Source organism: Marmota flaviventris, chromosome 2 (genome assembly GCF_047511675.1).
Source record: "Marmota flaviventris isolate mMarFla1 chromosome 2, mMarFla1.hap1, whole genome shotgun sequence".
Classification (NCBI taxonomy): Eukaryota; Metazoa; Chordata; class Mammalia; order Rodentia; family Sciuridae; genus Marmota; species Marmota flaviventris.
The window spans coordinates 202927755-202950600 of record NC_092499.1 but is presented as its reverse complement, the minus strand read 5'-3'; the positions used below and the strand labels follow the sequence as shown (position 1 = coordinate 202950600).

Here is a 22846-nt window from a genome sequence, read left to right as displayed (position 1 = left end):
GAGCGTTACGGGGCGGGGACTCGTTTGGGCCCCGCCTCCCAAGGCCCCGCCCTGTCATGTTAACCCCTTCCCGCCCGCTGCGAGGCCCCGATCAGCCCCACCCCGTTAGGCTCCGCCCCGAGACCCCACCCAGCCTGTTTGGCTCCGCCCCGGGCTCGCCTGCTTTAGCTGGACTCCAGTCTGCCTGAGGCCGTCGGGGGCGCGTCCAGGCCTGGCCTGGGACTGGAGTGGTTAAAGGACAGGCCCTGCCCCAGTACTAGGACTGGTCTCTGCCCCCACTCTCGCCAGGGAAAGAGAGGGCATTTGCCCATGCATGTCCCTGATGCTGCATCTCTCTCCCCAGCTGTGCCCACTGCGTGGTGCCCAAAGGTGCTTCAAGTCCTCCAGCTCAACCCTTCTGGGGCCGCCTGTGTGAAGCTGGGGAGCCTGCTGTGTCCCTCACTGCTTTAGAGCCTGCGGCCCAACCCGTTCCCCAGACCCCGTCTGCATCCAGCCGCCCATGGGGCCCGGTGGCAGTAGGGCAGTGGGGCAGTGGGGCAGTGGGGCAGCAGGGTAGGAAGTGGAGGGCACGGAGGGGAGGTCATTCCTGTGCCTGAGGCCTTCATGCTTGGGGAGGACCAAGAGCTAGTCGGAGTCCCTGGGGAACACAGGTAGGCTCTGACTGGGACCCTGTACCTTTCTCTTTGTTTCTGGCTCCAATTTGTTTGGACCTGCTGTGTGCCTCCCAGTGGACAGAGCAGGGGTCAGGTTGAGCTGAGGTCTGAGGAAGGAGGGAGGGTAGCTGACCCTTTTCAGCAGAGTGAGAAGCTCAGGCAGACACCCTGAGGCATGGTGCTGGCTGGTGGTGAGGAAAGCCAGGAGGCCAGGCCCTGGAGTAGGATGGGAGAGGTGGGTGGGGCTACCGAGTGCCATTGGTAGGGCAGATGGTCCTCTAGGTGATACTGTGAGGGCAGGATTTTTTGCAGCTGCTTGTGTGCAGGCTCTGACAGACCTGTAGCTCCAACTTGGCCTTCCTGGACTCCTGTGGTCTGGCAGAGTGGTCCTGGAGCATGGGGCATTTTCTGTGGCTTCAGGGTCCAAGGACGCCTTGAGAGGCTGTCTTGCGAGGCCTGTCTGGGACTTGACAACACAAACCCTCAGAGAAATCCTTATTTTGTTGGCATACAGTAGGTGCTCAAACACAAATGCCTAATGCTAATGTCCATATTATCTATGCCCAGCCTGCTCCTTAACAGCATAGCAGGCTCCTGGAGATGGAAGGAGAAACAGCATGTCCCCATACCAAGCTAGAGACAGGTGTGTCCCCCAAGCCTCAGAGGTGGCCCCTTGGCAGCCCTGGGCTCTTTTCTGTGATGAGAGGTAGGGGCTCCAGCAAAGGTGAGCTGGAAGACTCTTCCTTGCCCATCTTCTCTCCAACATCCTCTAGCTGTGAGGGCCCGAGCCCACACAGGAGGCCAGAGGAAGGACATTCTCAGTGCTACTGAGGAGCAGATGGGGAACCCCAGGGCAGGCTAGGCCAGGCCTGAACCGCACATGGGAAGTCACTGAGGGTGTAGCCTTTGCACCCCCTAGCTCTGTACCCAACAGAAGGACCTGGCTCCAACCATCCCATGCCCACAGCCCAATGTTCCTTCTGCCACAGGGCCTTGCACCTTCTGGTCTTGCCACCTGGAGCACCACTGCCCTCCAGGTTCTGAGTGCAAAGAGCAGGGGCTGTGCTCACCCATTTAGTGAACTTTGACTAGAGTGGGTCCTGCTCACATTGATCTTGCAATTCTGGCTGCCCAGACCCTTCCTCAGCCACTTCAGCCTATGTGACACTGGCCCCCTCAGGGTGCAGATGTGTGCCAGGTGTGGACGCTGGGAAGAAGTCCTGAACCCATCCTCTGGGTGGGGGTCAAGGCCAGCTGTGCCCCTGGGGTTGGCCTGTAGCAGGCCAGGTCTGGGACTCTGTAGAGGTGCCGAGGCCACCTCCTGTCAAAGTCTCTTCCTGTGGAGTATTCTATTCGGGCCAGAGACTGAGATGAAGTTTGGGGTGCAAAGGGCTGCTGACCATAGCTTTTACCTGATGGCCAGATGTGCCCACTCATGGGGAAGTTGTTGAGTGGAGGAGAAGACCATGAGCCACTGCTGACCATGCCCAGCATCAGCAATGAAGACTGAGTGGAGGGTTTCTTCTTCCCTCCCTGCTTTCCCCCCTACTGCCCCCTGTTTGCCTTACTGGGTTGCCCCCTCCTGCTCAAGGAGCCCCCGGTGCTAGGACTATAGGCACTCACCTGGGTTCAGGACACTCTTCAAAATGGAGAAGTACACGCCACCCAGAAGGTGGAGGCTCTGAGACCCTGTCCAGAGCAAGCCAGAGATGCTGGATGGTGACCCTGGTGCTTAGGGTAGAGAGGGTAGAGAAGGGTCCTGGGTCCTCTGTCCCCGTCCAGCCCACCCCAGCCTCCACAGAGACTACATGGCAGGAGGGCAGGGTGGCGCTCACCCCTTTCTCATCGCTTCCGAGGAGCCCAGAGGAGGCTGTTCCAGCTCACTATTCTGCTAAGGGGCTGCCAGCCTGTCCCAGGGAGGGGCTCACACTGGGAGAGCCTAGGTGCCCACAGGCCCCAGGCTGGACCTGTTCTGCCTGTTGGGCAGTGTGACTTTGCCAGCAGCTGGCGCTCTGAGCTTAGCTTCTTCGGTGACTGTTTTCATGGTCAGAGGGGACCCACACAGGTGGGAAGGTTGAGCTTTGGAAAGGTCAGTGTGTCTCCACTGCTGGGCATGTGGGGTGTTGTCGGGTATTCAAGGTCTGCAGGGCTGGCACCGGGTGGGCTGGTGCTGGGTCAGATGCAGGAGCAAGGAATGGACATGTGCCTGAGCCTCCACTACGAGGAAATGGGGACAGAACTACATGGGACAGAGACTGTCAAGCACATGCTGCTGGAGGCTGACTGGCCCAGGTTGCTGTCTGGATGCAGTCATTAGTGGGTGGCATCAGTGGAGATGTCTCTCCTGGGGAAAAAGTGGCATAGCTGGTCCAACACAGTGCTGCCTGTGACTTGGGAGCCTCAGGCCTCTCAGACAGGGCCAGGGAGGCACCAGCCTACACAGGGCATTCCTTAGTAACCAGGAACTGTTGCTGCCACCTGCATTTCATCCCAGATATGTGGGGAGTGAGGCAGGAGGTTTGCAAAGCCTGCAGCCAGGGCAGGAGCCCTCAGAGCCTGAAAGTGTGTTTGCTGCTATGATCTCAGTGGCTGGGTCTCTGCTCTTTGTCCTGGTGTTGGGAGGCTGTGCCCTTGGTGACTCTCTGGCAGGCGCTGGTGCCTCCTGTTTTCAGGAGAAGGTGAGATGCCTGAGTAGCAAAGCACTTCATGAGTGCATAATGCAGGAGGCACTTGTGTGGCCACATGAGGTCCTGGGCAGCAGCCTCTGTGCCCTTCAGTTCCTTGTCTGTAAAGTGGGGACTACAGAGTCACAAGGCTATTTTCAGGTGAGGACACACCCCACAAATGCTCAGATAAGTACCTGGCACACAGTAGGTGCTCAGTTAAAGTTAGATATTATAATGGCTTGTATACGATCACTACTGGAAATAGCCTAGTGTGTTCACTTGCTGGTGAAGCAAGATCTGCGGGGCAGAGACTGCATCTCCATCATCTGGGGCCCAGTGGCTAAGAGAGAATCAGCCAGGCTTTTGATGGACATGCTTGATCAAGAGTGAATCATGTAATAGAAGATGGGTGACGACCAGAGTGCATGGTAAACTTGGAGGAACAATGATTTCAGTACTCTGATTTAGAAAGCCAGAGAGGGCTTATTCATCACATTTACTAAACTCCAGGATAGAATCCAAAATTACTCAGCATACAAGAACTAGGGAGACCTCCATTCACACAGGAAGTGGCAGCCAATGGACGCTAACACTAGATAACTCAGGCGTCAGGCTCATCTCTCAGAGACTGTAACAGCAGCTATTATAAATAACAATTAATAAGCAATTGCAAACCCTCTTCTACCAAGTAGTGGAGAGTTAGCATTGGATAAAATCCAACATCCATCACGACAAACACTCTCCAGGCGCAGGAGGAACATTCCAGCCAGCAGCGGGAGGATGGGGGTCCACGCTCACTTCTGTCATCAACAACAAAGTAATGCAAGGAAAACACAAGGCACAGAGCTGGAAATGGAGAGCTGATAGGCCCTTTCACGACGACAGAGAAACCACGGAGCCTGGGAAGAGCCACCTGGATGAACACAAGGTCAGCAAGACCCAAGGGTCCCCCGGCAATCCAGAAGCAATTGCATGTCTGTAAACCACTTCTGGTTCAAGGCAGAAGAATTTCAAATGACATAAGAAATTGAAGGAGATGGTGAGTGCTTAGGCAGACAGTGTCTGTGGGCTGCAGACGGTGGGGCAGGCTCGGACGAGCAGGGCAGTCCTCACCAAGTTCACCTCTGGATTTAACAGGAACACTGAAAATCTCAGTGTTTGAAAGATATAGACAAGTAGGTCCTAAATTTAAGTGGAAAGATGAATAAACTAGAACACCATAACAATTTTTAAAAATAAGAATATAGGGAACTGGTGCTTTTCCAGTTTTGGTGGGGGGTACTAGAGATTGGACCCAGGAGGGCTCTGTCACGGAGCCACATCCACAGCCCTGTTTTATTCTTTGAGACAGGCTCTCGCTTAGTTGCTGCAGCTGGCCTTGAACTTGTGATGCTCCCACCTCAGTCTCCACGGTTGCCATGACACCCCATTTTTTATTTTAAAACTCAGAGTAAAATTCACATATCATACGATCCACCATGTTAAAGTGAGCAGTCCAGCTTCGCCATCCTGCCTTCCCTCTCCGTGCTAGGCCGTCATCACCTCTGTCTAGTTTCAAAGCGTTTTATCGCCCCCAAAGCAGCCCATGCATGAGTCGGCCCTCAGGCCTGCCCTGCCCAGCCAGGGCAGCCCCTCGCCTCTGTCTCTGGAGTTACCACTGCACAGTTCATGTTGATGGAATCACACCATCTGGCTGCTTTGACCAGGTTCACCTGCGTCCTGCCAGATGTGGGAGGTCCCTTCTCTCTCGAGCTGGCCGAGCCCCCATCTGCAGTGCGGCGGTCTCTGCTCAGCCCTGGACTGCCCAGCACTTTCACCTCTGGTTGCTGGAACATCCCACATTCCAGCTGGCTTCAGGAGGCCGGTTTTCGGCCCTTCTGGGTCTCCTCCCAGGAGAGGAAATGCTGGGCTTTGTGGTGATTCAAGGTCTGCCTCTTCGAGGAACTGCCCAGTGTGGTCCGCGGACTGCACCGTCCTGCGGAAGGCTTTGCTCTCCACACTCTGCCAGCTCTTGCTGTTTCCGCGAGCCTGACGTGGCCATCTTGGTGGGGAGGCTGCTTCTCACTGGGTTTCAGTGAGCGTTTCCCCAGGGACTAACGATGTCCAGCATGTCCTCAGGCTCTTTATTGGTCTCTTGCACATCTTCTTTGGAGCAGCCTTTCTTCAGAGCCTTTGCTCTTTAGTTGGATTGCCTTTAACAGTTCTGTGAGAGCTTTGGTGTTAGGCTGACTTTTTTTGGGGGGGGGTACCAGGGATAGAACTCAGGGGCACTCGACCACAGAGCCACACCCAGCCGTATTTTGTGTTATATTTAGAGACAGGGTCTCACTGAGTTGCTTAGCACCTTTTTCTTGCTGAGGCTGGCTTTGAACTCGAGAGCCTCCTGCCTCTGCCTCCTGAGCAGCTGGGATCACAGGCATCGGCCAGTGACTCGGCCGATGGCCAAAGTGGTCAGAGGTCAGGGTCTCATTTAGACCTTTTCCAAGCACCACTTGTTGAAGAAGTGCTCTTTCCTGATTGTGGGAATTGCAACAGTGCAGACATGTGGTGCTGGAGAGGGGAATACCACAGGTCAGCATGGGCCAGTGGAGCCCACAGAGGGACCACACTGTGCTGTGTTGTCACAAAGGTGACCTCGTGGGAAAGGACGTCTTTCCAACAAGTGCTTAGGGAGAGCAGGACGTCCACAGGGGAAAAGAGTCTGACTAGCCGACCCTCAAACCGCCCACAGATGGAGGCCTGCCACCACATAGGACAGCCAGCGATGGCCGTGCAGGCAAACTGTGACGCTGCTAGAAGTAGGCTCAGGAGATGACCTTTGGGACTTGGTGTCAAAGGTCAAAAACAGGATTCATTACAAAATATGAATATATTTGACTTCATCAAAATGAAAAGCTTTAGTGTTTTTATTTTTAAATTGTCGTTATCACTTTATTCTTAAGAGGCGGGGTTTCACATGCTGCCCAGGCTGGGCCCAGTCTCCCTGGTTCCGGGGATCCCCCTGCCTCAGCCTCCTGAGACTCCTGCACTGTGAGTGCTGCTCTATCCTTGAAAGCACGCGTCTGACAAAGACCTCACAAGGGCCGCGGGCACACTCTTGCCCGGTGAAGCTAACGGAGGAGGGAGTGACCTCTTTACAGTCTTCTCCAAGGAGGCTCAGCATGGCCGGTCCTCAGGGAGCTGCAAACCCAACACAGAGGGCCCCTCAGACCTGCCACAGGCCCTGATCACAAGCACCTGCTCCATGTCTGCTGGGAGTTCAAAGCCACCACCCCGGGGACCAGCCATGCTCGCTGATCCCTGATTAACCGCGAAGGGACAAGGCACAACCACACTGTGAGAAACCCGCAGGCACAGCCCAGCCACCACAGGATATGGCGTCAGCGCTGCTAGGTGGGCAGCTCTGGTGCACAGGGAGGGACAGTGTGGCCCCCCGGCATGCCTGCCAGAAAGGACCCCTGACCCCGTTAGTGCAGAGGTGTCAGAGCACGGGTCGGGAGGTCCTGAGAGAACTCCCAGCCCCCGCACACTGAGGGTGGACGGTGCTGCTGGCGCCCAGAGAGGAGGTGTCCCCGAGGCTGAGTGAGACGGGCGAGAGGGCTCAGGGTGACAGGCACCAGGGGTGTGGCTGGAGGAGCGGGGTCCCTGGGGGCGGGCTTCGGGGCAGCGCCTCTCCCTCCCAGCGGCGTGACCTGAGCTGCTTTCCTCCCGCACACCCTCCCGCCACCATGTTCTGCTCCGTTTCGGCCCAGAGCAGTGCAGCTGGCGACAGTGGGCCGAAGCCCTGACACTGGCCAGTGTCCACGTCTAAGTGGCTCTGGTCCAAGACAGGAGCCTGCTTGAGCTGCTCGGGCTTGGTCTGTCCCCCAGGGATCATGTGGGGGGACTGGTCCCCAGTGTGGCGGGACCGTGAGAGGCGGGGCCGGTGCTGCTCTTGCATGGCTGTTGTCACGGGCCTGTCAGGGCAGCAGTGCAGGACGTGACCCTGGTCACTTAGGAGGCTGAGGACCACAAGTCCCAAGCTGTCTGAGCAACTCTCTCTCTGGCTTCCTGTCTTGTCTTGTGGCCTTGCCCTACACACGCATTCCCAACACCATGTGGTTGACACAGCCAAGGTCTGTATCACCAGAAACTGACCTGAGGGGGCTGCCTGACTTTGGACTTTTTCAGCATCCAAAACTGTGACCTGAATGAACCTCTTTTGTTTATGAAGTACTCAGCCTCAGGTACTTTGTGATAGCAACAAAAACACCAAGACAGTGAGACCAATATGGGATCCAGAATTGGGAGAAAATAGAGCTATGCAGGGTCACTGAGGCAATTGGGGTGTAACTTGAAGAGGGAGTAGAGTGTTGAGGACCAAGGCAATGGCTTTTGCAGGTGCTTCTCACATGCTTCAAGGAAGAGAATCCACAGGTAAAGATGAGGTAAGGCAGGAGCAGCAGCCCGTGCCCCTGGGTGAAGGGTGGGGTCTTGGTATTGTTCTTGAACTTTGTCCTCAAGTTTGAAATTATTTCAAAATAAAACATCATTTCCCTTTTGGTGTGGAACCAACCTCTGCTGATGACTCCACAGGAGCTGCAGGTGCTGGCACCCCCTGCACAGAGAACCATGGCAGTGACACAGACCCCAGCCCCGAGGACCCACGCTCGCCCAGCCCCCTCTGGAGCACAGTTTCTGACTACACTGCAGTCCACCTCAGCTGAGCACGGTGTCCCGTGGGCTGAGAGGCAGGGGCCAGAGCAGGGGTGGCTGCGTGGCTGGGAGCTGAGCTGTGCCTGCTGCAGGCTAATTGTCATCTGTCACTGCCCAGCAAATGACACTTAGTGGCTTTAAAAAATATCCCAGCTTGGGGCTGGGGTTGTGGCTCAGCGGTAAAGCACTCGCCTAGCAGAGTGAGGCCCTGGGTTCCAGCCTCAGCACCATATAAAAGAATAAATAAAGATGTTGTGTCCAACTAAAAAATAAATTTTTAAATATATATATATACATATATATATATATATATATATATATATATACACCAGCTGGATGTGGCGGCACACGCCTGTCATCCCAGCAACTTGGGAGACAGGCAAGAGGACCACAAGTTCAAGGCCACCCTGAACAATTTACAAGACCCTATCTCAAAATAAAAATAAAAAAGGACAGGAGATATAATCAGTGGTAAAGAGCCCTGGGGTTCAATTCCCAGGATCACAAAAACAAAACAAAACACAACACAAAAACACATCCTCTCCTTCTAATCAGCTCCCGTGGGGTCAGGGTCCAGGCTGGTTCGACTGAAGTGCTCGGTTGCTCGGTGTCTCAAGGGTGCCACTGAGGGTGCCATCGAGGCCTCCTTCTGCAGCTCGGGTCCTCATCACAGGCCACAGGGCTGCTGGCAGAACCCTGTTCCTCTTGTTGGCAGAACTGGGGGCCCTGAAGTCTTGCCGACCGACAGCCTGCACCCTCCCGGCTCAGAAGCCCAGCTCCCGGCCACTGGCCCCCATAGGCCTTCTGACCTGGCAGGGCCTTCCCGGCCCACTCTGCAGCACAGTCCTGAGAATGGAGTGGTGGTCCCCACTGCTCCCGCGTTCCAGGGGCAGGCTGGCCACAGGCTCCCCTGCACCCAGGCAAGGAGACCACTCTAGGTGGTCCGCAGGTCCACCTCAGGTTGTGTCCAGTGAGGGTGGAGGAGATCCGAATCCTAAGACAGGAAGTTCTGGGCAGCAGCTTGCCCAGTCAGCGAGGGGAGGACATTGGCTCTCAGCTATCCACGGAGCCCCTCAGAGGCTGCAGGAGAGACCAGGGCAGAGCTTCTGCAGAACGAGGCCCACCAAGCAGGAGAGTAGGTCTGCAGGCCCAGGAGAGGACGGAACAGGAGCCCCGGCGCCCACAGCGGTCTCCACGCTCAAGTCTGTGAAGGGGGAGGAAATGCCACCGGCGGTGGCAGAAAAAGGCCTGCCGGGGCTGCAGGCCGAAACGGAAGGCTGCGTCAGAGCCGAGAGGCGATGAGATACTGTGTATGGCCCCCCTAACCCTAACCCCTGGGGATAAGCCCAACACCCCTGCACGGTGACACACACGAGGGCTGGTGGCAGGTCTGCTGTGGTGACTCGGACCTGGAAGTGGGTGATGCACAGCCACGAGAGCAAGCCAGTGCCGCTCCATGGGACACAGGGTCGCCACTGGCAGAAGCCACCGGCAGACGCCACGGAACGTTTGGCTTAGACCTGGCATGTCTCCACAGGCCACATGGGTGGCAGGACTGGGAGGCGGGACCCCAGCCCCTTTGCTCTCTGCTTCCTGGCCACGAGGTGGACACCATGTCTTTGTGTCCTCCGTGATGTCACGCCCTGGACCCTGGGCCTTCCCAATGAGCCAGAGCACCTTTTCTTCTCACCTCCGTGCTCCGAGTGTTGGATACAAAGCCACTAGGGTGCCTGTGGGAGGAGCCAGAGGTCGCATGCTGCTGCTGCTCCACTCCTAGGACAGCTGACGGTGGCTGGACACCACGGTGGGTTGCAACCAGGGCTGAGGGCATGCTCACAGGGCATGAGGGCATGTTCCCATCCTAGTAGCTCAGCAAGTGCAGCTGCCCAGGTACCCTCTGGTGTGCTCACCCAGGATGCCAAAGGGCAAAAGCCCCCTCGCGTTTCTGGTCCTCTCCCTGCCACAGCTCAGTCTCCCACTCTTGGTACCGTGGGGAAGCCTTCCAGGGTGGGAAAGCTCTGGGTCTTCCCACAGATGAGGGGGATGCACCCAGGCAGCTGCCTCAGTAGCTCATCCTGGCTGCTGGAGGCCAGTTACCCCTGCTGCATCCCAGATGACTGTGGAGGGCAGCTCTTAGAAAGGAGTGAAGAGGGCCTGCAGTGGCCAAGCTACTTCTGGGTCATGTCCTACCTCAAGAGACCTCACCTCTCCTGGAAACTGTTCCGGGCCTACAGTCAGAGACTGACCTCTCCCCTAGGTCACTGGGAGGAACCCTAGGGGACCCACCTGGACTTCTCTGTCCTATGCTGCCCCACAAGGAAACGAGCTGTTGCCCTCTCCCTCCCTCTGTGCAGGGTCAGAGGAGACTGAAGGGCAGTGGGCCTGCAGATGCTCCTAGAACTCCCGTCTCTGGACACTGGAGGGTACAGCAGCCCTGCTCCACCCTGAGGGAGGGCCAACCCTCCCCAGTCAGTGGGTGCCTCCGTTTGGCTTCCCAGGCCATGATGGGCTGAGTGGGGACCCTGCCGAAGCCCAGTGGAGACTCCTCCCCCTGCCGGGGAGGACAGACAGTGCCCTGAGGGGTGAGCTCCTCCCCAGGGCTGGCCTGCGGCGCTCACTTGGCAACGGCCCCTGCAGCGCTGGGCTTCCCCACATTGAGCTTTGGGATGGCGTGTTGGGGGGCCCTGGCTGGTCTGGCCGCTCTGTGAGTGGCCCCTCCTGGCCCAGCCCTTCTGATTTGGGAAGACGTGACCTTGCTTTGAGGAGGGAACCCCAGAGCCAGAAGCTCTTCTCTCCCATGGAGACAGTTTAATCTGCTGCCTCAAAGGTCGGTTCAGTCCCCTGGGTGCCCCGCCCTGAAGCTGGCCACAGGGGAGGGCCTTGTCCCAGGGGCTGTCCCGGATCCTACTGCCCAGCTTGGCTGGTGGATGACAGGCTCCGTGCCCAGGGACTAGAGGTATGCAGACAGGCTGAAGCCAGGGGGCGCCCCAGCCTGACCCACCTTGCCCCCCAGCCCACCCGCGCTGTCTTCTGGGCTCAGCCATCCGGCTTGCAGCCTCCACCTGCCGGGCAGTGACTCCCAGAGTGCTGGCCTGGTCACAGCCCGTGAGCAGCACACGCCAGGTGGCTTGCTATGCACTCTGGGCTATTCTTATCCTGACAGTGATGTCACCAGCAGCCAATGGGAGGCAGGTTTATTTCCAGGGCCGACAGATTGATAATGGTTAATTTTAGCTGGGTCTTCATTGCCGAGAGGCTAGTGAAACCTCAGCCAGCGAGGAGGGGGCAGCCTGTGCCTCTCTGACAGCTCGAGGATGGGCTCCAGGCTCCCAGAGGGGCTGAGTGGGGTAGGGCCTGTCCCTTTTCCTTCCATTTTGCTCCCCAGAAGCAGCCCTGGTAGCCCTGGCCCTCCTGGCCTGCCCTTCCCCCACCCTTGGCGGCTTCCCACAGCCACTGTGACCAGTGACTCAGATTCAGAAGGAGGGCTACTGAGGGGCCTGAGGCTGGCTTGGGGCAGGGCCAGGGGAAGCACAGTCCATGACATAGGGCTTCTGTCTGGTAGTCACAGTGGTCTGACTCAGGCCTTCTGAGCACCTACTTGCAGTGTGACCTGGAGTAGAATCTTAGCCTCTCGTGCCCAGATACCTCATGGGTTCACAGTGTCCTGAGGCCTGCCTTGCAGCCCTTACCCCACAGGCGAGAGCGATCAGGACTTGGAGATGGCTGTTCTATGTGGCATGTGATGGAGTTACTCAGCACTGCTCAGTTCCTGGTGGGCCAAGTGCTGCTGACCATTCAGAAGTTAGGGTATGTCTTTGTCTTAGTCTGGTGCTATAACAGAGTTCCTGAGACCAGGTGACTTATAAAAGACAGAGATTTGCTTCTCACCCTCTGAGTGAGTCTGAGATCAAGGTGTGAACATCTGGTCAGGCCTTCTTGCTGTGTCATCTCATGGAAGGAGAGGAAGAGCAGAGGAAGACCCCCTCCCTCAAGCCTTCTCACAATGGACCCCTCCCAAAGGCCACCTCCCAGCTGTGCCGCTCTGGTCAAGTTTCCAGCCCTAAACCTGGCACCCAGAGGCAGTAGCGGCTATGGGAGTTGTCCGGTGCTACTCTGAGGCCAGCAGCTGCTCAGCGCTGCCAGTGTGGGCAGGCGCTCAGCACCATGAGCCTGACGTTGCAGTTACCTTGTGTAGACCCCCTTTCTGTGCATTCTGAACATCTCCAGTGCCCGTGGGGGCTCGTGGCACCCTGCAGGACTGTACAGCTGCATGTCCTGGAGACCCTGGGGGACCCCTGGCCCCCTCCCCTGGGGCCAGTGCTCAGGTATTTTGGGGAGCGTGCCATGTCCTGCCACTATGGCCATGGCCCTGAGCCATTCCAGGCCTGCTCAGGGCCTTGCTGGCCAGCTGCTCCCAGAAATGCACAGTAAGAGCAGTGGCTCAGACCCTAGTTGGGACCCTCTGAGGCTGAGGGCAGCCCAGGAGCCTGCATGCTGGCAGCATCCCAGGGCCCTCAACCCCTTTGTGTGGCCCAGCCTGCAGAGCCCTAAGCCAGCCTAGTCTTCAGGCAGGAAGGGGCATGGAATAGAGAGACTGGCAGGGCGGGCGGGCGGGCGGGAGGTCTCGCTGTCTGCCAGGCGTTTATTTTTAATTCCTGGCTCCCAACAGACAATATCAGCAGCACTCGGAAGTGTCCGGTCATCTGAGAGAGCAACCCTGACTCAGGCCAGTGTGAGCCCTCCCCTGCTGGAGGACCCTCCCCACCAGCTGGGGAACCAGCCTTCACCTTCACTTCTTCCTCACACGCCTGCTCCGGCGCCTCACCAGACCTCACCCAGCTAAAGGCACTGGGCCCTGGTCTGGTCTGGACCTTGTCTAGACCTAGTGGACATTCACTGGGACAGAGGGGACAGGCATAGAGTGCTGTCACTCACTCCTCTCCCAAGACCCCCTTGCTGTGAGCCTGTCTTCCCAGCCCCTGCAGTGACAAAGACCCCAGTCAGATGGGGATGGGGTGGCAGCCTGGGCGTGAGGTTGGGAAAGAAAATGCAAATGCCTGGGTGAGATGACCAGATGGACGTCTTCACCCGAAGAGGCGGTTACTTCCTCTCCTTAAAGCCCAACTAGATACCCATACCTGGCCATGACCTCAAGGACTCAGTCTTACAGGGCCAGGAAGGAGGGGCAGACCGGCTGTGGGGGCCTAAGGCTGTCTGGGCTTGCTGCCCACTGCCTGGGGCTGTCTGCCTCCCTTGCCCTAGGAGGGCTTTCAAGGGAAGCACATCCGGGGAACAGGGACCAGGTGGAAAAAGGCTCTTCCCTGGGTCTCAGAGGGAGGAGGTTCTGGGCTGGGCCTGCTGAAGGAGCCTCCTGCTGAGGGGGCCATGCCAAGCCCAGTGGGCCAGCACACCCAGGACCACCACATCAAAGGTGCCCCTCAGAACGGGACTTCGTCAGTTCCTTGGGCCTCAATCATGAGCAGGGCTGCGGGGCAGGAGACATACAGACCCCGGCCTGACGTATGGCCTCAGCATCCCGCCTCCCCTCCGACACCTGCAGCCCAGTCCCCGTGTTCCTCCTCCTCCGCCCGGACGTGTTTAAACATTGGAAGAGCCTTTCTCCGCTCTCCAGCCGCGGGTCTCCGGTCACCCGCCCCCCGCCCGCGCCCCTGGCGGTTCCCCCTGCCCCTCTCCTTGCCTGCCCCTCCCTTTCTGGCTCCGGCTCCCAGCCTCCAGCTCTCCGCGCGCCGCGCTCCCTGTTTCTCCCTCCCCGCCCGCGCTCGCTCGGGTGCGTCTTTGCCGCTGGCTCCTCGCTGCACCCTGAGTCCGCGCCGCGCCCGCCCGCGCGTGCGTGGGTGCGCGGCCCCTGCATCCCGCTTCCCTCGCGCCCGCCGGGCCCCGCCCTCCCCGCGCCGGTACCGCATTGCCGTACTGCAGGGGCGCAGTGCATTGCGCCCGCACCGTCAATAGGTGGACCCCCTCCTGGAGAGATAAAACCGCCGGCGCCGCCGCCGCCAGTCCCTCTGGCTGAGACCTCGGCTCCGGGTAAGGACGCTCGGTCTGGGTGCCCGGCTTCGCCCCAGCTTTCCGCAGAGGGACCCCTCCCTGGGGACCGGTCCTGGGGCAGAGAGGGGCCGGCACGGCGTTCGGCGAGCTGCGCAGCTAGACTAGGGGATACCCGCCCGCCGCAGCGGGATCCACACGGGTGGACCCCGAGGGCGGCCGGGCGGTGGGTCCCCGCGGCACTTGTTTACGCGGCGGCGGCCACCGTCTCCTGGGCCGCGCGGCCGCCCTGCTGCCCTGCTGCCGTGACCTTGGGGCCCTGAGCGGCCGAGACTAAGGTTCTTGGGGCTAGGGACTCTGCCGGCGCCGCGCTGTGCGCCCGAACAGGGCGCGGGGGTGGCAAGACCTGGGGTCTCACGGCCCCACCCGGCGGAGTGCCAACCCTAGGCACCCGTGTTCCTGCCCTTCCCCTCTCTTGCCTCCGGTCCCCTTCCTGGGCTACCTGGGCTTCCCGGGTGAACTCGGGGACCTGTCTGGGGCTGAGACCCAACGCAGGGACCAGAAGGAAGTGGGGGAGGGTGGGGGGCCCTGGTGCCCCTGTTGGGCTGAGGGCATCCCTGCAGCATTTGCTGAGCTTGGGGGGTGTCCTTTCTTTTCTCATCAGAGCAGCACCCCCCTCCTGCTGTGCCCCCTGCCCAGGTCTGGGGGAGGCCTGGGCTATTCTGGGCCCTACCTGGGCACCACATCTGTCTCCCAGTGCCAGCCTGCAGGCAGGGACAGAGAAAGATGGCGCCCTCCCTCCGAGGAGGGGAGTGTGGGTGCTGACCATCTCTCCCCCGTGGCAGCAGGTGGGGGTGGGGTGCAGTGTCCCTGGCTGGGGCTGGGGCGGGCAGCATCTAGGAGGACGGGAGGACAGGGCACTGGAGAGCCAGGCAGGGTGACTCATCACCAGCTCTGGGCTGCTCGTGGGGCGCCTCCAACCCGCTGTTTCTTGCTGTCAGATGGGGTTAACCCCTCAGTAATGCGCGCTGACACCCAGACATGTACAGCAAATTGGACCATTTTGGCTAACGTGTGGGGTGGGGGGAGCACATGTTGTGTGATCAACTGGGTCAGGCTGCGTTTGGGAGGCGGGGGTCTTGGCCTGGGCTTCAGGGCAAGGATTGAGGGTGGGGTGTGCTCACAACCTGTGCCAGTACACTGTCTCTGCTGGCTCCCTCTGCACCTCCCCATCACCTGCTCCCCCCTCACTGACCCCACAGAATCCCTGCTCAACACCCAATCACCTTGAGCCAGAGCCCCAATCGTGCCAGCCCCTCTCCCACTAGGGCAAAATGGGCAAGGAGAAGACGCACATCAACATCGTGGTCATTGGCCATGTGGACTCAGGCAAGTCCACCACAACAGGCCACCTCATCTACAAATGCGGGGGCATTGACAAGAGGACCATTGAGAAGTTTGAGAAGGAGGCGGCTGAGGTGAGCTCTAGGCCCCCCCCCCCCCCACCTAATGGCTCCTGCGTGGCAGTTGAGCTTGGTTCCCTGACTCCTGGGTGTCTGGATCAGTTTTCCTCCTTCAGAGCAATGGGCACACGTGTCTCTGGGGGCCATATGGGATTTGACAGCAGTGTGGGGGTGAACGGGGTCAACCTCTCTCAGAATGTGCTCGGTGGGGGTGGTATTGGGCTGCCAGGTCTGCCGCATGGCAAATGAGAAGTGTCATTTCCGCCCTGCAGGGTCCAGGGCAGGGCTCTGTACTCTGCCACAGTGGGCCCCAGGGGCAAGGCTGGGGCTTGAGGTGGTGCTGCCCTCGGTTGTCCCAGGATTGGGCAGGACTCAGGGCTGCTATTAATAGCTGATTGACGGGCAGTGTGCCTGCCAGCTCCATTTTATTGTGCCGGGCTGTGCAGTCTGCTTGTCCAGGGTGTTGCCCTGGGGTGGGGGTCCTGGTGGCCTGCAGAGGATGGAAGGGGCCAATTGGTTGCCTTCTTTCTTTGTGGCTGAGACCTGTGGGTGGGAAGTGGCCATAAATGGGGGCCTGTTCTCTGCCACCATTCCCTCCCCCTGAGCTCTGGGAGAAGCCCACTTGAGAGGACCTGGGGGAGGGTCTGAAGAACCGGGATGATGCTCACCTGGCACCCGGATGAGGGGGCCTTTGGAGGGCCTGGGGAGCCTGTGAGGACCCTGGGAGGACCTGGGGGCCTGGAGAACTTGGGAGGGTGTTCAGCTGCACCCGGATGAGGGGCTGTGGCAGGGCTGGGGCAGGGGCAGCCAGTGTCCTGGGCTGAACCCTGTCTTAGTGGTGGTGGGGTACCCTGCGTACTGTCACCCCAATATACATCACTCTACTTGGGATAGTGAGGGGAAGGGACCAAGGGGCTGAAGGACCCCTGGGTCAGGTCCCAGATGGGGCCTAGTCCTGTCTAGGGGAGCCCCTCCAGGCTAGACAGCCTCCCTGGAGGGCAGAGGCCTGTCCCTGTGAGGACCGGGCAGGGAGCTGAGCCCAGCTGGGTGACAACTGCACCTTGGCCCAGGTTGTGGGGTCCCCTAGCCCCCAGTACCCAGGTGTTTGCAGAGAGCGGCCAGCCTTGCTCCTGGGGGAAGGCCCTGCTTCCTTTGCTCAGGGGGGAGGGAGGCACCTCAGAGCCCTCTGGGAGATTTCATTTGCCATAGAAAGAGCTGGAAAGACAAGCCTTCCTGGCAACCTCCTCTGATTTCTGTTTTCCGTTAAACACGCGGGCGTGTGCGCATGCACACACACACACACACACACACAGGGGTTTTCACACTGAAGTTTTCAAACCCAGAGGTGTTATTGGCCTCTGACTTTGAAGGGGTGGGTCCCCCAGCTTCAGATGCAGGGGTGCTCTTTGCTGAGGAGGGGTTCATTGCGGCTGGCAGGTTCCAGGCCCTTGCGCCACCTGCTGGTGGACACTGGCGATTGTGGCCATTTGGGAAGCGGTGAGAGGAGGGCCCTGGGAGGCATTGTGTGGACACTTGGCAGGGCAAGGTAGGGTGTGGGTGTCACCAGAGAGAGGGGGCCAGAGTCCCAGGGCCCAATGGGGAGCAAGGGGCAAGAGCCCCACTCCTGCTTCTCAATGCTGCTCCCAGGACCCAGGGCAGCCCTGGCCAGGGACGGTGACCACTGAATCTTGGGCCCTGTCCTGAGCTGTGTGCCTGCCCTCCAGATGGGCAAGGGCTCCTTCAAGTATGCCTGGGTGCTGGACAAGTTGAAGGCAGAGCGGGAGCGCGGCATCACCATCGACATCTCGCTCTGGAAGTTTGAGACCACTAAATACTACATCACCATCATCGACGCCCCGGGCCATCGCGACTTCATCAAAAACATGATTACCGGCACCTCCCAGGTTGGTGGGGCGAGGGAAACTGGGGACCTGGGGGCATGGAGTGAACCCTTGTCACCACTTGCCCCACCTGGCACGGAGTCCCCAAGAACTGAGTCAGTACTCTGCACTTAGCTAGGTGGGTGCCTGCAAGGATACCAGCCAGAGGGGACAACTGGTGTGCCCTTCATGGACATGCAGATGTAGAGGCCAGGATGGGGACAGCTAGAGGTGGGCAGCAATGCACATGATTAGACTGGACAACCAGACAGTCCTGGTGTTTTCACACAGACAGGTGGGGGAACAGGACCAGAGGCTGAGTGACTTGTCAGGGGACACACAGCCTGCTGGTGGTGGAGCCGGTGCCCAAACCTGTGTCTGCTTGACTTGGCCTGATGGGGGAGACCCCCCCAGGTTCCTCCCCCAGGACCTGCTCAGTTAGGGCAGGGCCAGAGGCTCACTATCCCCACCTGCTGGGCAGGCGGACTGCGCCGTGCTGATCGTGGCTGCAGGTGTGGGCGAATTTGAGGCGGGCATCTCCAAGAACGGGCAGACCCGAGAGCACGCGCTGCTGGCCTACACCCTGGGGGTGAAGCAGCTCATTGTGGGCGTCAACAAGATGGACTCCACGGAGCCCGCCTATAGCGAGAAGCGCTACGACGAGATTGTTAAGGAGGTCAGCGCCTACATCAAGAAGATTGGCTACAACCCAGCCACGGTGCCCTTCGTACCCATCTCTGGCTGGCATGGAGACAACATGCTGGAGCCTTCACCCAACGTGAGTGCCATCTGGCTGCCCTGCCCAGAGCCCAGAGCAACAGGATGCTGGGCCAGGTAGATGAGGGCTGAGCGGGGACATCAGAGGCCCGTCTCCAGCTTCGCTCAGTCCAGCTTGCTTTCCCTGAGCACTGGAATGGTGGACACCAGCCTCCTGGGGAGGTCATGGCCTGTTCTCAGGGTCCAGGGTTCTGCCTCTCCTGTTCAACCTCCCCATGAGCCCATCAGAGGCAGCTGAGGTTCCTTCTCTGGCTAGGGAAGGACCCCCAAGCCAACCCTGCAGGGCAGTGGCTCATGTGTCTGGTGTCCAGGATCCCATCACAGGGGGATTAATTTCCATGTCCCCCTGGAACACTTTCCTGGCCCTGCACAACTTGCAGGGTCAGCAGGGATGCAGAACCCCCCTGGGGTCTGGAGTGAGGTTGGGCTTTTGGCAGTGTGCTTATTCCTGGGCTGGTGGGGAAGGCTGAATGCTGGCTCTTGACTGGTCATCTGGGAAGCTGAGGCCCAGGGCTTCAGCCTTGTCAGGGACAGTTTTAGAACCTTGGACTGTACTCCTAGGACTCTGTCCAGCCAGAGGAGATCCCTGTCCTAAAAGGGCAGCCACTTGGTTCTGGCCAGCTCTGTAGCCACCTCAATTGAGAGAGTTAGTGTAGAGCTAGACCTGGGGGCACAGTGAGGTTGTCTTGGACCAGCTGTGTGGAGTGCAGAGCCCATGGTCCAGGAACGCAGCTGGGCAGGAAGAGGCGGCTCCCCACCTCTCTTTCCAGACTGAGCACCATACCCATGGGCGGGTTCCCTGGTGGCATTGTTGATGGGTGAGTGACCTGTCCAAGAACTCTGTCCTGCACTGCCCACAGGCCTGAAGTGTAATAGGATCTAAGGAGGCCAGAAGAGGCTCCGTGGTAGGGAGGGCTTTCGGCCTACCTCTGGAGAGGCCCCTGAGCTTGGAGATAACATGGTGACCAGCAGAGCTTCTGGGGCTGGGGCCAAATCTGGACTCTGTCCCTAGCCTGGCCAGCATGGGAGGTCAGGCTGGGGTCTGTTCAGTGTCAGGAGCATTGCCACCGAGTCTGGGCCATTGAGGGGGCTTTTCTCAGTGCTCCTCCCTCTTTCCTAAGAGAAGTTTGTCCAGGGTCTCTGTGGGTTGGGAATGTGGGCTGGGGGCTGGGGGAGATGAGGACAAGGAGATCAGCACCTGGAGGGGCACAGAGCAGTTTAGTGGCAAGAGTCAGGTACCAGCTGCCTGGGGGAGGGCCACTCCCCAGCAGAAGCTACTTCTAGTTCTGGGGCCCTGGGGGCCAAGGGCCTGTGGTCTGCAAGTGATTGGAGTGAATGGAGCCTCCCTGCCCCCGCCCAGATGCCGTGGTTCAAGGGCTGGAAAGTGGAGCGCAAGGAGGGGAACGCAAGCGGCGTGTCCCTGCTCGAGGCCCTGGACACCATCCTGCCCCCCACACGCCCCACCGACAAGCCCCTGCGCCTGCCTCTGCAGGACGTGTACAAGATTGGCGGTAAGTGAGGCTGCTGTGCTGCCCCACAGCTCCCCTGCAGGCCTCGTCACTCCTGCCCGCCAGACCAGGGCCCCAGCTGTCCCACTCCTCTCCCACAGTGCATTCTGGGGAACTGTCCATCCCCTCCGTCCGCCCTCTGTCTACTCACTGTCCTGTCTACTTGTCAACGCATCCTCTCCTCCCACACACCCCACCCAGACACCCATCTGCCCAGCGCTTGCCAGGGTCTCCCTCCCTCCAGGGAAGTGCTCAGCACTGTGCCAGGAGCTGGTAGCATAAGTAGGAACTCAGAGGTGACCCCCTCTTCACCCAGGATGACTGTCTCATGGGACACAGTCCTCCTCTAGGATTGAGAAACACAGGCCATGGAGTGCAATGGAAAACATGGTGCACACCTGCAGTCCTGCCTCTCGGGAGGTCGAGGCAAGAGGATCGCGGGCTCCAGGCCAGCCTGGGCAACTTAGCCTAACCTTGAGACCCTGTCTCAAAACTAAATTCAAAAAGCCTGGGATGTGGCTATTGCCCAGCATCCATGAGGCTCTGGGTTCCATCCCAGCCCTGCAAAAACAAACCAGCAAACAAACAGACAAGAGCCCCAGAAGGGAGAATGGCGGGTCCTCCTGGCTAGGGCCTGTGGCCGAGGTGGTGTGGGTGCCACCTCTTCACACAGAGGGAAGCCACCAGCCTCAGGCCCCACCATATGGAGGCCACAGAGCCTCTGTCCATCACAGCCCAGGGAGGGTGGAGAGTCCCCAGCCCTGGGGAAGACAAGAAAGTCTCAGCAGCCATGCAGGTGTTAGCGGCTTGTGAGAAATGCTGGGGTACAGATGCCCCTTAGTGACAGAGACCAGCAGCACCACAGTGGAGCCCATGCAGGGCCACGGTCGATGGCTAGAGCAGTCCCAGAGCTGGTCCATGCCTTGCTCTGGTGCTGTAATCTGAGGGCCACAGGAGGGGTCCTCAGAAAGAGGAGGCTCCTGTGTTGCCGCTGAAGGAATCCCTTCCTCTCCTCCTCTTTGCCCCTCCCTGTCTCTGAGTCCTTGGGACCTTTTTCTCCAGTCTCGCGTTTCCCTAATGGGGTCAGGCAGCCGCTGCTTCTGTTGAACCTCAGTGTTAGCCTTGCCTTGGGTCTGCTCCCCAGATCCCTCCTCATGGCCCGAGCACGCAGCCCAAGCTGTGTCTCCAGGGTCTCTGCCCACAAGTCTCACCTTCGCAACTCCTCCCTGCTGCCCCTCACAGTCCCCTCCTCTTGGCCCAGGCATTGGCACTGTGCCCGTGGGCCGAGTGGAGACGGGCATCCTTCGGCCGGGCATGGTGGTGACCTTCGCACCAGTGAACATCACCACGGAGGTGAAGTCGGTGGAGATGCACCATGAGGCGCTCAGCGAGGCCCTGCCTGGTGACAACGTCGGCTTCAACGTGAAGAACGTGTCCGTCAAGGACATCCGCCGTGGCAATGTGTGCGGGGACAGCAAGTCTGACCCCCCTCAGGAGGCTGCACAGTTCACCTCCCAGGTCAGTAGCTGTGCTGGGGTCTGGGGCCTTTCCTGCCCAGGACAGCAGCAGGGCTGTCCTGGGGGAGGTGGCTGGCAGCACTCAACCTGAGGCCTGGGAGAAGACAGCCCCTCCTTCAGCTGCAGGCCACCCAGGCCGGACTCTTGTCACTCAATGCAGTCCTCATCTGCTGGCCACAGCAGCTGAGAGGTCCAGCCAGTGAGGCCTGCTTTTGTCCTGAGAGACACTTTTATCAACTCACTGCCTCAAATGTCCCCATAATGCTCTGTTCTCCACAGTGTCCTGGCATTCTTTGACCGCCTCTTCATGTGGGTCACCTCTTTACTAGGAGTAGTGGAAACACAGTAGTCAGCTCCAGTTTTGCCACAACGTGCAGGCTGTGGCTGGGGTTTGCAGCATTGGTGTTGGCTGGCCCCTCCAAAAATCTAGTCATCAGTTCACTTCAGGGTTTGCCCCTGTTCAGTGAGGATGCTGGTGTCCAGGTCTGGAAGTGGGAGTCCTGTGGCATGGGCTTCCTTCATGGTTAGCAACCCTGGCCTAGAACCTGGGAGATGGGCTCTGTGATGGAGCCCCCACCCAGCGCTGCCCTCCCCAGTGGTCCCTGGGAGCCAGGCCCAGACATGCTTCATGCTGGTTGCAACTGTGCCTCAGGTCATCATCCTGAACCATCCAGGGCAGATCAGCGCCGGCTACTCGCCGGTCATTGACTGCCACACAGCCCATATCGCCTGCAAGTTTGCCGAGCTGAAGGAAAAGATTGACCGTCGTTCTGGCAAAAAGCTGGAGGACAATCCCAAGTCCCTCAAGTCCGGCGATGCAGCCATTGTGGAGATGGTGCCTGGGAAGCCCATGTGTGTGGAGAGCTTCTCGCAGTACCCACCTCTAGGTGAGAAGGATGTTTGAGGAAGGTGCAGCCATCAGGTGACCCCTATCCCCACTGAGGGCAGAGGACGGCTGGGGTGGGGTACAGTGGGCCTACTTCTTATCAGAGTCCTTTGCTGAGGTTAAGCCTGGAGGCTACTAGGAGACCGGGGTCACCAGGCAGGCCTGATGGTAATTCTGATGAAGGCAGCTTGCCCGAGGCCCACAGTCAGACTTAGTGACCGCCCAACAGTATGACCTGGCCCGTCCCCAGGGCCAGCGGCCCTATGCAGGGATGCCAGGCTGAGGCCGCTTGTTTACTAAGAGGCTGCGGTCCTCGCTCAGAGGGGCGTCGCGCGCCCAGTGCGCCTGCGCGCTGCATCCCAGCCTGGGGCGGAGCCGCCGCTCACGCGCTCCTTTCCGCAGGCCGCTTCGCGGTGCGCGACATGCGGCAGACGGTGGCCGTGGGCGTCATCAAGAACGTGGAGAAGAAGAGCGGCGGCGCCGGCAAGGTCACCAAGTCGGCGCAGAAGGCGCAGAAGGCGGGCAAGTGAAGCGCGGGCGCCCGCGGCGCGGCCCTCCCCGGCGGCGCCGCGCCCCGCCCCCGGCCCCGCCCCCGGCGCGGGCCCGCCGCCCCGCCCCCCCGCCAGGCGCACGTCTGCACCTCCGCTTGTAAGAGGCTCTGCGTCAGCGACTGGATGCTCGCCATCAAGGTCCAGTGGAAGTTCTTCAAGAGGAAAGGCCCCCGGCTTCCTCCAGCGTCGCCGCGCTCAGTGCCCGTTCCCCAATAAACGGAGCGACCCGAGCCGTGTGCGCCTGCTG

General features: G+C 59.5%; 1 protein-coding gene across 2 annotated transcripts; it reads left to right on the top strand.

Annotated features, from left to right (window-relative positions):
- The first annotated feature begins 13798 nt into the window (after positions 1-13798).
- On the top strand, positions 13799-22582 carry Eef1a2 (eukaryotic translation elongation factor 1 alpha 2). Of its 2 annotated transcripts, none has more exons than XM_027954371.2 (8): positions 13799-14059; positions 15346-15495; positions 17205-17384; positions 17842-18138; positions 19498-19648; positions 20907-21163; positions 21815-22049; positions 22451-22582. In XM_027954371.2, exons 2-8 carry the CDS (start codon positions 15352-15354, stop codon positions 22576-22578), a joined length of 1392 nt encoding a protein of 463 aa, XP_027810172.1. In that variant the 5' UTR covers positions 13799-14059; positions 15346-15351; the 3' UTR covers positions 22579-22582. The 2 variants fall into 2 exon arrangements, with proteins under 2 accessions (XP_027810172.1, XP_071463493.1); XM_071607392.1 differs by having other exon boundaries at positions 15280-15495.
- Positions 22583-22846: the final 264 nt, after the last annotated feature.

Excerpts from the sequence above, each read along its gene's own strand:
- Eef1a2 (XM_027954371.2), top strand. The coding sequence starts at position 15,352 with ATGGGCAAGGAGAAGACGCACATCAACATCGTGGTCATTGGCCATGTG. Across the intron at positions 21,164-21,814 it reads CTGCACAGTTCACCTCCCAG|GTCATCATCCTGAACCATCC; the intron begins GTCAGTAGCTGT and ends ACTGTGCCTCAG. Across the intron at positions 22,050-22,450 it reads CTCGCAGTACCCACCTCTAG|GCCGCTTCGCGGTGCGCGAC; the intron begins GTGAGAAGGATG and ends TCCTTTCCGCAG.